Genomic DNA, 15,326 nt, shown 5'->3' with positions numbered 1-15,326 from the left:
GACTCCGGTAACAGAAAAGAGTCCAAACTTTCACATAGAGTTAATCTTAAAGCTCAGATTTCTCTGTGAAGCAATTGAAAAAGCCATTTTCTCCGGTCACAAAGTCCAGGTCAAAGGTTGAATCCATCCTCTAACTACAAATATACACACGCACAGCAGTCATGTCACAAAGGATGGTGTATGGAGTCGTCATGCCGACAACAGACATTACTGCTGGTTTCATCACGAAGACAATCCCAGGCTGGCCTCAGTGTGTGTGTTTATAGCTAACCCGCTTTTTTCCCTTTTCTCTCTCTCTCTCTCTCTCTCTGTCTCTCTGCGTCTCTCTTTCTCTCTCTCTCACACACACACACGCCCACGCACGCACGCACGCACACAAACACAGAGACACACACACAGTATTTAGTTGTCTTCTTATCTCAGTTTTACATCATCCATGGTGACCTCTGAGTGTATGTGTGTGTGCATGTTCCAGGGACAGGCTGGGACAAGTTCAGGTTCATTGCAACAGGGGAAAAATGTAATAAGTTTTGTGCTGTGATGTTCTGTAACAACAAACAATGACAGCAATGGTACGGTATCTGTATGCATTGACTGCCTCCTTTCATTATAATCTGGGCTTTTCTGATTTGCTTTGTCAAGCAGCCAAGTGCTGTGTAGTCGGGAACATTTTACTAGAACAAATAAAAGCCTTTTACAAACAGAAGGCTGTCATAATAGTCAATATTATGAGACGCTAACATCTGAAGCAGGTCCCTTAATCTTTTTCTAATGTGTCATAAAGTTTAGATTTGAAAATATATTTAAAGCTAGAATAAATATTACTCTTTTTAATGTATGCAATCACCACACAACAATATCTTTATTGTGTTTGAATTTACTTTTTAACAGAAGGTATTCAAACTCTTCTCTGGCTCAATAGATATAATTAGAGACTCAAGAATTAGTCCTTTCAGTTTGAGAGCTGCATCTAATCTCTGATGCTTTCACAATCCATAAATTGAGAAAACATGAAACAGTTTTAGTCAGCCAACTAAGATTACTGCAAGAGTGCATCATCAACAGGTGAAGTAAGACTTCATGAYTCAGCTACAGCAAAGAGGCTTGGCACAAATCCAGGCGTCCAGGAGAGAGTTTCATGTAAAAAAAAAAAATACAAAAACTAAAAGACTTGCAGCTGACCAATAAGAAAATATTTGCAAACACTTATAAAAGCAGTGTAGATTCCAATTGATCAATGGGTCAGTCATTGATGCTCTTCAACAAACAGTTAAAAATKACTTAACCCAGRWAGTTCCAGCTACAACATGAACCCTCATAATTTCTCTTTGACWAACTGAGATTAGAGTTGACTAACAAGTTGGGTAAAATACATTTAATACAGTATTCAATCAACCAATCAATGAATTTTATTTATAAAGCACCTTTTGCACTAAAAGCTGCTCAAAGTGCTGTACAGATTAATAAAAACAAAYCCGCAAAAACAAACAATTACCCACCCCAATATTTGCTGTCTATTTGTTAAGGCAACAAATATTTAAGTTTAATCAAAATGTATGTTTTTTAAAAAAAATCATGAAAATGTACAGTGCCAATAAGATATAAATAAGACAAATATTTTATGTAATGTTCTAATTTTCACAGCAGACATTGTGTCCTTTCCTGTTGATCAAAAGATTTCAGCCTCCAACAAGTTGTTTTACATAAGGTACACGGGTACTTGGTGAGTTTTGATTATTAATATTGAGAGCAATATTAATATATATTAAAATATAAATTATTTCAATATATATTATTTTTCTTATATATTATATAAGAAAAACAAGTAATGTTTTAAATGTTAAAAAGTCACATGATAGCTTTTCTATCATGTGACTTAATACAAGGAGATAAACTCTGGGAAAGTTCACCTGGACGAATACTTCACCTCTGGAATATGAGCAGAGTTGTCAAACATAATCAGCACTTAGCTCAGACCACAGAGTGAGCGAGCCCAGGCGCAGAACATGCTCAAGGGTGTTTCATCGTTTACCCACCTCGGGGCTTTAACAGTTTCTTAAACTCCCACTGTTAGCCAAACTTTAAACTGAGCGTTTCCCCGAGGCTCAACGGATCAGGATGCCCTGAGGCGAAACACAGAGAGAAGCAGAAAGAGACCACCAGAACAGACTCGGAACCAGACAGCAGGTGGATGCCCAAGAAGCTCAACGCTGTACCAAGCGCGCACACACGCACACGTACACAGGGTGACAGACTGCACACTCAGGAGATCAAAACGTCCCCGTGTCAGCAGCACAGGTGCAAAGCAGGTGATAACCCTGACAGGGAGGGCAGCACGTGTAAGAAGATTGTGAACAAATATGTGTGTTCCGAGTGTGTGTGCACACGAAGCGAGTGTTGCTCCCAGTAAGTGTGTGTTCCCGTGGCAGGCCGTAGTTGAGTCAGACACTTGGCCTCTGATTTCATCACATYGGTTATGAAAGAGACAGTAAAGTTTAACAAGCACACATGCATACACGCACTGTGTTCCTCCTACTCTATTTCTTCAATATTTCATCATGTGGCGTAAAAACACGCTAACCATGTGGAGATAACCTGCTGCAATAGTGTGTGTGTAGTGCGAGTGTGTAACCAGGTCAGTAAAGCTCCTCGCTTGTCGCATCAAATCAGCAGAGCTGGTCTCACACACACGCAGTCACAGATGTAGAGGCCAGAGGTCAGCGCGCAGGAAATCTGCATAATGAAGATGTGACCGTGTTACCTGTGGAGGAGCAGATGTCTGTCTGCGGCTCCTGCTGGGATTAAAGGACAAGTTCACCTACATGTGCATCCGCGCACGTGTGATCGGCTCATGCTGGCTGCAAAATGAGCACAAGTTGCATTAAAAATGTACATTTCAATACTTTCACATTAGCAGTAAAAATAGATCAAACAAAGAAGGCTCCCTTCTTGATGCTCCATGTAGGCACAGTGTGTCATGAAATTTTCCAAGGTTGCTTTAATGTGATTTGCTGAAACAAACAAGAACAATAACACGCTTACACCTCAGGTTTGACTCAGTCAAGGAGCCAATTGTCAGACGCTATGCGGTTTATTCTGTGTAGAGCAACACTATACATCTGAAATGAGAACACCCCTGTGCAATACCACTTTAATGTCACACAATTCAACATTGCATCACCTTCAAATATATGTAATTCTTTTAAGTTGAACAGTGGGGTATCAGCTCTCATAAAAAAATAAAACAGCTTTAATTGACCATATTTCCCTCTGTAGGAGCTCCTACTGGAAAGTTCAGAACTTTCTTTCTGTACTGATGTTTGAATCGTACTTTTCGCAGAAGGAAGAAGGATTGCATAAATCTCTAGATGTTTTGCCCATCGAGAGGTGCTCTTTCTGTTGATATTTTGGAGCCGTGTGCTTGTTTTTTCTTTTTGCTTTGTTTTTGCTTTCAGCGCTAGGATCTTTTTTGAAGTTGCCTAAAAAAAAAAAAAAAAAAGATGTTGACGCTTCAAGCATTTACAAAAAATATATATATATAAAAATACAAATCTATGAACACCTAAATTTTGCAACGTGGAAAATTGCAGCCTGGCAACTGAGAAAAGAAAAAAACTAAACACTAACATTAACTTGTCTAATCTGTGCAAAAGATTGCAACAAACAGAAAAAACACTTTAATGTAGCCAAAATCTTGAATGCCATTCATGAGTATCATTGATCATATACTCTCTCRATGCAGGGTCAACTGTTTTATGCATTCTTGTTTTATTTTTATTTTTTTACTGAACAAATCCTTAAAACTAAAAAGATGACAGTTTTAAGGATTGATGTATGGCAGCAGTGTGTTAACTTCACTCTATTGATCGTGTTTGATATTTTGAAGTTTATGATTTAAAAATTATTTTAAAAGTCCCACAAGTAAAAAAACTGACACAAGACAAAATGTTTGACTCTGCTTATTTCTGTGCCGGCTGGAAGATTAATTATCTGAGAGTTTGCATTTTCATTGCATGCTTTGGAAAGACTGGGTTTTAAACAATGGCTATTTACTTTATATGGCAGAACAGCAGCATTATTCCAGTGCATCCCAATTAATCAAAATTTAACTGAATTGTTCATTTATCTTCKTGAATCAATTCAAAAAGAGAAGCTCACATATTTCAAAGCTTCATTACATGCAGTTAAACATTTTAAGATACTGCACTGATATGGTTTATTATGACTTAGCTATCTCAAAAACTTAGAATATTGCACAAGACTAATGTAAAGCTATTTTTATTGCAGTAATGATATATTTTGGACGACACAATCTGTTCACTTGACAGTTGTCCTATAGATAGTCACTGACAACCCACTCAGTCCAACTTGTCTTGTCAAGTGAAAAGCTGCTGCAAATATGCCAGGATATTTCAAAGCACTTCATGCTTACATCTGCTGGCAAGATTTATGGAAATGATGATTTCCTTTTTCACAAGGACATCTGCCTGCTGTACCATGTGCCAGACATACCAATGCCTGGTTTATGATCACGGTATCATTGTGCTTGAATAGCCTGACTTAACAGCACACAGAAAATACTGGGGTATTTGAAAAACAAAGACGAGGAAGATCACCTCCATTCCAATCACAGCGATGCAGAACTTGGTGAAAAAGAAGTTTTTGAAGAAAAATACAGAGACTCTACAGCAAACATTAGCTTTTGCGTAGGTCAGTTACCCATGTAAGACAGACATTTCAGTTGGAATTGATTAACTGAATAAATAACATTTTAACTCAGCGTCATGCACCTTAAGATGTTTTAATKTGGGCTGTTCTGAGCTTTTAGGCTGACTGCATCAAATCACATGGAACTGTGTGCAAGTTGTACACAGATCCACATTTTCAGTTACTTTAGGCTATACAACTATCATTAGAAGCAAAACATTCAATAAAAGCAAGCAGCAAAGTGAATGCGGTCCACTGATATTGGTTGCAACAAAAGAAAACATCTTGTTCCTTGCTTGTTTTTATCAGATGCTCATCTCKTTTGTCTGCTAGATTAATCTACCTATGGGTATTAATGAAGTCACTCTGAAGTATTTAAAATATATTTTAGCAACGCTTCAAAATGTCAGCTCAAAGAAAAATGACAATGTGCCTGAAAAAGCATTCAGACTCTTAAAGATTGCACAATTTCTTTCCCATAAAACGAGAAAGTCAACATGCATGCAACAAAATGGGAGTACAGCTACCATTAGAGCAGCTGTGCTTTTCTGTGAAACTGATTGGTTCAAGTATCCTGAGAAAATAATGTTTAACCAGAGAAATGAGACAGACTTGCCTGCATGTGTGATACATGTTGTTCCCTCAAGGAACCGTGTCAGGACCGGATGGATTTAATAATTCCCATGGAAGGAGTAAATGAGAACCAAGCTTTGATATACACATATGTTTCACCAAGAATCCTTGAGAGTCCCACTTTGCTCAGATCTCAGATCTTCTGAACATTCTGACAATAAAACCAGGATTTTCCACACCAAGAAATATAAAAATAATACTTTGGTTGAAGCCTGTCTGGGTCATAGCAGCRGAATCTTCTAAGGTCTGGCAAATCAAATATGACCTCAATACAAACTAGAGTAGCTTTCTTGGCACACCTAATATTTGACATCAGATAGGAGCATGATTTTTCCAGGGCTGAAGTTTTYCCTCAGTTAAAGATAACCTTCAGTACCAGGAGAGATTTATAATTMTTAAAATTGAACATATTTGAATGTTTTATGTGGTTTTCTTATTTGATGGGACACAAAGAATGTGAGGTTAAAGTGTAAACGTGATAATAAATAACTGATAATAGATTTATGACCTTAAATTTTAAGTAGTACTGCCATGTAGTATATAGTCATAGCTAAGAAGAAAAAAGCACAAGGAACTTAATGTATAAATGATGTGGCCTTTCCCAGGTTCTAAATTTATTTTCATCTAAAGTCTACAAATGAACACACTACTGATTCTAAAATGGCATTATTTGTGGAACACGAAGAAAACAAAAAGGTCTTTGATATACATCGTTTAGAGAAGTGTTTCCCAAGTCTGGTCGTCAAGGGACACTGCTCTGCATGTTTTAGATGTTCTCTGATACGCCTCATTCAGCCGATTGCTGTTCAGCAAACACCTCTGTCAATTGAAATCACCTGGTCTGAAGCAAAGAAACACCTAAAGCATGCAGGGTAGTGAACCTAGAGGACCAGGGTTKGGAAACACTAGTGTGTAAAAGGAGTGTTGGTGGGAGAAGTTACCTTTACTCTACTTGCAATATACAGGAAGGACTCTGTGTACAACAGCCAGAATATCTAAACTTACTTATCAGTTTATCTATTAACCTAGTATTTGCAGTGGTMACATCAGAATGATTCATGCTTTCAAGGCCTGTGTCATTTACACATTTTGTAATGAATTTCCCCTCTGAGGAACAAAATATGTCATTTCTGTTCTACTCTCACTTGGACATGAAATGTATTTTTTTTTTTACACATTAATAAACATTATCAAATACAAAGGTGTACAGAGGAACATTCTTTTGGGTCAAATAGCTATGTAAGTTAAGCATTTTAAAGTCTATTTCAGGGAGTAAATTGGTTACAGTGACTAAAACTACCATTTTTGCTAGAATAAGTACCTAATCTGAGCTACAGAGGTGTAGCTCCTGAAGCTCCGACTACAGACGGAAGGCAGATTAAGGGCTGTTCTTAATAGATGGATTGAGGTCAACAACCAGTGACACTACCAAATGTGCCACTGTGTAGCCCATATAATGCCAGTTAGCACACTTGATATACACAAACATTGTATATCTGCTATTCATTGTTATGAATAGCAGAGGCCTTCAGTACATGATGCAGCTGTGGCATGTCATTTTTACTTGATACAGTTCTAAAGTAACGGTTTGAAATGGAGGGTGCATCAGTGTGTCAAAATGTCTCTTTCTTGCCTAAACCTCCAACCTGGGACAGGTGTAGCTGCAAAACAAACAAGATTACAAAAAAAGTATGCCAACTCCTAATGTGGCTAATGCATATTGTATATATGTAATATATTTCGTGTGAAACTTTTATACATAAATATATTTTTTGCTAACTTTTCCATAAAAGTCATGTGGTTTTGTTTACTATAAGTAAACTACTTTTGTTAACTTCTCACAGTCAGCTAAAGGTCATAAGGGCTACAATACTAGTATTCACATATATGAGTGGATTAGATGATTGAAAATGCAATTTCACATTTTATATCTATCTGTCTGTCTGTCATAGTACGTTTCTCCTTCTTGGTGCAAACGATCCTTATTACATCATAAAGGTAACGGCTGTTCTGTAGGTTGTCGACTAAAACAGCGCCCCTAGTGGAATAAATATCAAGCGACGCTCAGGCTTTGAATATATGACTTAAATGGAAATAATCTCCAGTAATTCAAAAATCTTGAAGGGAAACTTATTGTACTAAGGGCAATCTAGTTCTTGAAAAGATGCATTTTAAAATAGTTCTACCTAACTACTACGTTAAGTTAAAAATATCTCCATCTGGTGTTTTGACCATTCTAAAGTTAAACACTCTTTCAGATACTCTAACTAGTATCAAAATAATCCAGGATAGTTTTCCTTTTAAAAGACTAACATTTTATTTACTTTGAATAAATGGTGTTTAGWTCATTCTGTAGGATTAATTTCATTCGGGATACTTGAAATCCTCATTCTGATTTGGAAATACTATGTAAAATTGCGTAGCCTTAAAGCGCAGAGTTTATTTTTGAAAAACGTGGTTGACCGAAACGAAAACAAGAAAAACTAGAACAGCCACACAAATTGTGACATGTCATGTAGTCTCCAGATTACATGTCACCATTTGGTTTTACTTGGGAACGTCAGATAATTTTAGACTGTGACTTATAAGACATGATGACAAGCGGAAATGCGTGAGGTATGCCCCGCTCCCCTTTAGATCCGCTCTGTCTGACGACCGACCTGCCGTGGATTGCAACATCGAAGCTCCGCCCCTCCGGGTTGACGCCACCGGGGGAGGACACAACGAAACCAAACAAACCCGGAGTCAGTCGGAGCCCCAGAGTCCAGCTGAAAGTTCTGGAGAACCAGAATCAGGGTCAGCTGAAAGCGACGGGGAAATAAACTAGACCGACTCTATTCGGCTTTCTGCTGATGAAGGGGCAGGACTGCCTTTGAACGCCCTTTTTCGGAAATAWCAACGAAGACTCAACAAGTTTCATTTTTAATTACACTGCAATTATTATTAKTTTTGGAATTCTCCGTCGATAAATTATCTTCATTTATTTAACTTAATCCGCAATATAAAACTCAGCGACCACCAGCTGACGGACCAACGACAGGTTGCGCAACTGAAACGGCAGGAAGGCGCAMAGACGTCACCTCCAGTTCTCCCAGTGTCATAGTGATTGGTCCCAGTCGGAATTCAGCTTGAAGAGAGTAGGACCGCTTTTCAGATATTTGTTTAGCAACTCTGCTGCGCGGACAAGTRACCAAAACCATCTCCATAGTGATTTTACTGAGCTGACCTGCAGTCCGCACCTGAAGTCATTCCAAAGGTAAGAAACTGACCTGAGACCAGCAGAACTGCTGCTGGTGGCATGGAAATGTATTTAAATATTCAGCCTGAAGTGAACTATAGTGCTGAAAATGCAATGTCAGATATTAAATATTAAGTCATTTTTCTCTGAGTTGTTTATATGCGAGTAACAAAAACACCTTTTCAGAAATAGTTTTCTTGTTGTTGTTGTTTAGATTTAAATTCAACTGAACTGAATGCGAGTCAGAACCAAAACAAAAACAATTCTCTTCAACTTTTTTAATTCAACTCAGCATGCACTTTTCTATTGTTATTTTTTCCAGCTATATTAAGAAAGAAAAGTCATATTGGCTGTTATTTAATAAATCAATACATAAGTGTAGCTTGATTTAGGAATACAAAACACAAGAGTCTAAAGATGCATATAGTCACACACCTTTTGCAGTGATATTAAAGCTGATTCCCTTGCACTGTACATAGAAACATGTGGAAACAATGCTCAGCTGACTCCTGAACCAGGATTGAATGCATCCATTATGTACAGCCGTTGACTTTCAAAAACCAAATAACAAAATAAATAGCCTAAATGTCACTTTCTAATATTTTTTGTGCTGTCTTATTTAAAATAGAAAAATAAATAAAGTATCAGTTTGCCTCCTTGTCAAACCTCAAACAGTTTGAATTCTTAAAGGGCTGTTAATTAGGAAAATATGAAATTATGACACTGTTGCTAAAAGTTGTRTTGTCGATATTGACTAGGATTAAGCCACATGCTTCTGACTCATTTCTTTCCTTATCATGACACACTGTCTCCACCACTCAGTGTCAGTTTTAGCATCTTAGCCACAAAAGATATACATCAGATGAGGGCAATAAGGGCAGCTAAAACCAGTTCACCTCACCAGAAAAATATGCAGAAATGTAAAATTTAAACAAATATCCAAAAATATGTTTGTGATTGCAATATTGCACGTACCAACAATGCCGATTTTGCTCCAATATATTGTGCACCTCTGCTTTCTTTGCTTGGATGAAGTGAAGCAGCAGATTTCTAGTTTAAAATAGTTTGTTTTTACAGTAAGGGAATGTAACTGGTCTGTGGAATATGTCTTCTTAAATAAGATTTTCCAGAACATTATARCATGTTGTTTCCTTGGATTGTTCATTCTTCCAGCAAATGTATGAGTATGGTGCTTTGAATGAATCTCGCCCAAGTCTTTTTGTATTTCCTGTGGCATTTCATGATTTTGATTCAGTAGTGGTGTTTTTTTTTATTATTTAGTTAGGCAGTGAAGAGCAAGGAGTGAGATAAATAAGAGAMAAGTTGTTTAGAAATACTCAGAGTTCTTGGTGTGCTTTTTGTGCATTTTCACAAAAAGGCTTGTCTAAGTCATGTTTTAATTACAACGGAAACCCATTTATGAGGGAGCAACTTTTATAGTCTCCACCACAATGAATTAAATGCCAAATGAGAGGTTACATGGYGCAAAGTTTCTGCATGTGGGTTTTGCTTTCTGAATAACTCAGCAGTCAGATCTCTGGAGATTTCCCCAATACTTTATTTTGAGCTACAGTTTCACAATCAAATGTGTCAAACAAGGTCAGATTTGCTGTGTGTATATGTGTGTGTGTGGGTGGGTGGATGACGTTGCCACAGTGACATTGTGACTCAGGGTGTTTCAGCAGGAGTGAAAGCAGTGTTGCCCCACAGCCGGTTTCCACAAAATATCACCAAGGTGACCGCAAGTTATGAGAAACTTACTCACACACCCACACAAACACACACACCCTAGCGGTGCATGCATGTAGGTGTTGACTGTATTTAAAGCCTTTTTAAACTATAAACTGTTTTGCTCTGATGCAACGATCTGAAAGCTGTGGTGCCTGTCAGCTTACAGGAAGTTGCATCAGGAGAGCCTATAGACCCGACCGTGTAACATGTAAGCAGCAGGGATGCAGAACACAGTTAGATGTGATACTAATACATCATTTTTACTTAATGTGAAAATGTCACTGCAGAGGTTTTGGTGGAAGAATCAGTGAGTCGAGTTTTCCCTGTAGAGGGCGCTGTTATGCAACATGGAGCAGCTTTACTGTAAATTTAAATAAAAATATCTTTGTTAGAATAAGTTAACCAAGTGCTTTATTCAACGCAGGTAAAGTAAATATAATATGTCACTAAATAGCATTTTCACCCAGATGTATACGTCATTTGTCAAAAAATAGACAGATGTATATTTGGAGCGCAGGTTAGGATAAGAATCAGCCTAATAATAACCAAAAATATTCACACAAATGTGTTTTGTCTCAAACGATTTATGAGAAAATAATTATACTTGATTACATTAAGCTGAAAAAATAGTTTTGTGTCCATTCAATATAAGAATGCAACATGCATTTGAAATTTGACACAAGGACTAGTGTTGATTTTAGCGCTCTGTTAGAAGCATGCCGTTTCACCTCTTGTTTCTGTGAGAAAAAAACTGATGCATTAGTGTCAATAATAATAATATTAATTTTTGTGAGATCATATAAATTTTGCAATATGCAACTATTTATTGGATGGTTTCTGACGCTGGTAGATTTAGTCAGTTCCTTGTATTCCAACAGAAACTTTCAGCTTATTTTAGGATTTTAAAACTATATTCTGATCTTTTTTAATCCATTCTACATTTTTATAGAGAATGTGTAAAATATAGTAGGCAATTTGATTACATCCATCCATCTTCTTGACACCCTTGTCCCTCAGTGGGGTCGGGAGGGGTGCTGGTGCCCATCTCCAGTTAACGTTCCGGGCGAGAGGCGGGGTTCACCCTGGACAGGTCGCCAGTCCAATTTGATTACAGTTAATCTAAAATAAAAAAAAATCATATTCCATGAAAATTCTGAAATCTTTTAAGGTGCGCACATTGGATTTTTGATCAAAACTGCTGATTGCTGCCAACATGTCTTTTGATTTGAATTAGTCAATATTTGGGCCACGCCATTCCAAAATAAAAATTCGCAAAAGCCAGTTTGCACCCATATTAAACATTTTTCCATGCGTTACACATTTCTATTGAGAATATATAAATTATATTTTGCACGTTGCACACCAGGTTTTTGTTGAAGAGTACAATGTCTCAAAAATACCAGTATGAAAAATATGTTTGGTATTAGAAGTTAATAGTAAATCTCATGTATCTTGTCTTCACCAGTAAAAACTGAGGATGGGCGTGGCAACAACCAGAAGTCAGCTGTGTCTGAAGAGACTGCTGGCTGAGCCTCAGGAAAACTTACCGAAATGCAAGCTCGCCCGTCTGGAGACATCCCATTCTGCCAGTGGCCTATCTTCATATCTCACACCAACAAACCCCGCCCCCAAGTCCAGCCCAAGCCAGCTCCCGTCCAGAGTGGGACCGTACCTCCTGTTTGTAAGCTGTGAGAGGGAGGAAACCTATAGGGCCTTGCACACAAACACTCAAAAGCAGTACACCTGTCAGGTAAGACGGAGTAACACTAACAACTCTGCTTGTAGTGGCAATATGACAAAATTCTCCAAAACACATCTGGTGGTAATTTTTAGTACTTCAAGTAATGGTGTGTCCTGGTTGCAGGTTCTCCCTCTGCAGGGTTTCCAGGAACGGTTGGCAGCCTACGAGCGCATTGGCAAACACGACAACATCTGCCGTCTGCAAGATGTGGTGGTCGGTCAAGACAACCTGTACGTCTTCCTGCCCGATCACCATGGAGACATGCACGCATACGTGCGCAGCAGGAAACGCCTGGACGAGGAAGAGGCGGGGCGTCTGTTTGCTCAGATGCTGAATGCGGTGGTGCACTGCCACCATAAAGGAGTCATCCTGAGGGACCTGAAGCTACGACGGTTCGTCTTTACCGACCAATACAGGTAGTCCCAGGTGGCATAGCTCACACCATGTTTGTTCTGCATCCTACATAAAAAAAATCAAAACAGAGAACTTTAGTTAATGTTTTTTTTTTGTTTGTTTTTTTGCAGGACTCGTCTCGCCCTGCTCGGCCTTAACGACAGTGTAGTCCTCCACGGTAACCCTGATAATGACTTCCTCAGAGACAGACACGGCTGTCCCGCCTATGTTGGCCCCGAGCTGCTCAACAACGGAAATGGCTCCTACTCGGGTCGCRCTGCAGACATATGGAGCCTGGGCGTGTCTCTGTACACAATGCTGATTGGACGATATCCTTTTCAGGACACGCAGCCAGCTGCGCTTTTCGCTAAGATCCGGCGCGGGGTGTTCAGCCTGCCCAGTGGCTTGTCGCCACAGGCAAAGTGTCTGATTAGCTGCATGCTGAGGAAGGTGCCTGCTGAGAGACTGAAGGCATCCGAACTGCTGATGCATCCGTGGCTGACCACCAATCCCTGTGTGCAACACCACAATGTGCACAAGACGCATCACAACCAAAATACAATGCAGAACAAACAGACGGAAGACGACCAAGTGGTACCAACATGGACTGAGAAACAATAAAATGTCTATATGCTATACCTTCATGTGTGAATTTGTAATAACACACTGCCTGGCCACAAGTCAAACAGTAACTCACCACTTGCATGTGGTTCCATTCTAAACGTTTGAGCATTAGTAAATTTTGTTACATTACATAGAGTTGCATTATTTATAATTTGATTTTTTTTTAAACCAACATGATGAAAGAGGCTGAAGGCTGAGAATTTTTTTTTCTTGGTGAATCCCACAATCTCTTCCACAATTTGGGTCTGATGAATTGCGGCATTGTGGCTGTGAGATATGCTTGTGCCATTTGAAAGAAACTGTGATTGATGGAAAAAGTTTATTTTAGTTTATTCGGTTACTCAATTGATCTTTTTAAAGAACTCAAACTACATGAGAAATCCCATTGCTTGGCACTTCAGTTTTTAGCAAAGAAAAACTATCATTTATTTTCACAAACTAAATTTCACAAACTACTACATTTTCTCAGGTTACAATCACTCAAGATATCTTTCAGGTCATAAAAAGTATTTTGGATTTCACAGTTCCTAAACCCTTTTTCCAGTGTTCTTCCTTGATGTTTAAATTGTCTTGACCAATAATTTGATCCTCCTGAAATAACTATATGATATCAGTACACGTCTGCCTGCTGGCGAGTTCCAAAACTTGCTTATACATTACTTCGCAATAAAATTTTTTCAAACATTTTCTTTGTTAAACTGAACTGTTCATCATTTGCGGTCAGGCAGTCGACAATCAATTTGCAACCAAAACCAGATTCCAACTTCAAGGTTGAAACATTTCTCTAAAAATTTTCTTACATCTCAGTGAAAAGTAATTTTGTTTGTTTTTTTTTGTTTTTTTTTACATATGTGTGCATACATGAAGTGATAAACACTACCAATGGTATGATCCTGGATTACTTGAACCTCTGGTGCCTTTGTCTGTTTGTAGTTGTGTCTCAGCTTTTGTTCCGCCTCTTTGAGATAAAGTGGTCCCATGTCAACATTCATTTAAAGAAATAGAATGTCTTGTTTTCTAACCATCTGTACTGCAGCTACTCTCCCATAGTTTTAACATACAAGGGTTGTTCAAGCACACCAATGCAGTGTGCGAACTTTTCTTTTATGTAACTCAGTTTTGAAGTGGCAGACCTTTTAAGTCTGGAAAATGAGAAATTTGACTCAACACACAAAAGAAAAACATCCTTTCTTTTGCAAATACTTAAAAATGAGCTTCGTCATTTACTGATGTAGTGATGCTAGTTGAATGTGTTGGAGAAAAACACCTGAAAATATCACAAAATTTAGATTCGAGTTTCTAAAGGAGGCGGCGCCTCAAGAGGCAGAACTTCTTTCAAGTGTTTACATTTATAAATCCTGTTGAGGATGGTTCACTGTTTTAAAGAGTGTGTTGCTGAGCAGAAAAAATAATTCAAGTTAAATGTGTCTTTAGTTTTCAGATAATAAATGTTTTTATTTAGTTTTATCCAGTTGAAACTAAAACTGAATTTGGTAATTAGCAAAAATTCTGCTTTAGTTGCACGAAAAATCCTTTGGGTATTGGGTGAAGAAAATTTTTTTTTAATCAGAATTAATCTGAACAAAATGTAAATAATAAAACAATATTTTCTTAAAGCTGCAGCAGTATCAAACATCTATTTTGGGGCATTTTATAGTGCAGATTGCATTAAAAACCTGGAAAAGATTAGCCACTTAATCACATTTCAGGATAATGAGGATATATTCTGAGCACTTGATACTATGAAGCTAATTTTGAAATAACTGGACATTTCCTAATTTGCAGTCCTCTGTGAGTGATGAAGAAAATCACTACCCAACAAGCTTTACGCCTGCTAACAGGATGCCTTTTGTTTTAGTGTACAGTGCAATTTCTGTTTTCAGTTGTGACAGAATAAATAAAGGCTGTTTAAAGATGTTCTGGTCTCAAAATGGGTCTTTTTTCTGAATATTTGGGCCTACAATTTCCATTCAACATTAGTCTTCAGGCTGGATACTCAACTACACAGCCCAGCTAAAATAAGCTTGCTATTTGTCCAATGACACTCAAAACCCCCCCCCCCCAAAAAAACAGCATGACAAACGGCCACAATAACAAAATGCTGAGTTTGAGGCTGATCCAACCTGGAATAGATATAAAGCTGAGTCCCCTGATCCAGTCATCAGGGTCTAGTGTTGCTAAAGATGATGTTTTGGTTGATTTTTTTCATGATGGTTTAAACTATTAGCCAAAGCAAAAATGCTACAAACAAATAATAAA

At 38.1% G+C, this 15,326-nt stretch overlaps 1 protein-coding gene across 1 annotated transcript; it reads left to right on the top strand.

Annotated features, from left to right (window-relative positions):
* Positions 1 to 8,055: 8,055 nt before the first annotated feature.
* Positions 8,056 to 14,984, top strand: LOC103464789 (tribbles homolog 2-like). The gene is made up of 4 exons (XM_008409141.1): positions 8,056 to 8,596; positions 11,775 to 12,059; positions 12,174 to 12,466; positions 12,575 to 14,984. Exons 2-4 carry the CDS (start codon positions 11,787 to 11,789, stop codon positions 13,062 to 13,064), a joined length of 1,056 nt encoding a protein of 351 aa, XP_008407363.1. The 5' UTR covers positions 8,056 to 8,596; positions 11,775 to 11,786; the 3' UTR covers positions 13,065 to 14,984.
* Positions 14,985 to 15,326: the final 342 nt, after the last annotated feature.

The sequence above is a fragment of the Poecilia reticulata genome, linkage group LG5 (assembly GCF_000633615.1).
Source record: "Poecilia reticulata strain Guanapo linkage group LG5, Guppy_female_1.0+MT, whole genome shotgun sequence".
NCBI lineage: Eukaryota > Metazoa > Chordata > Actinopteri > Cyprinodontiformes > Poeciliidae > Poecilia > Poecilia reticulata.
Note: the sequence above shows the minus strand (reverse complement) of the source record. Positions and strands in the feature narration are given on the sequence as shown.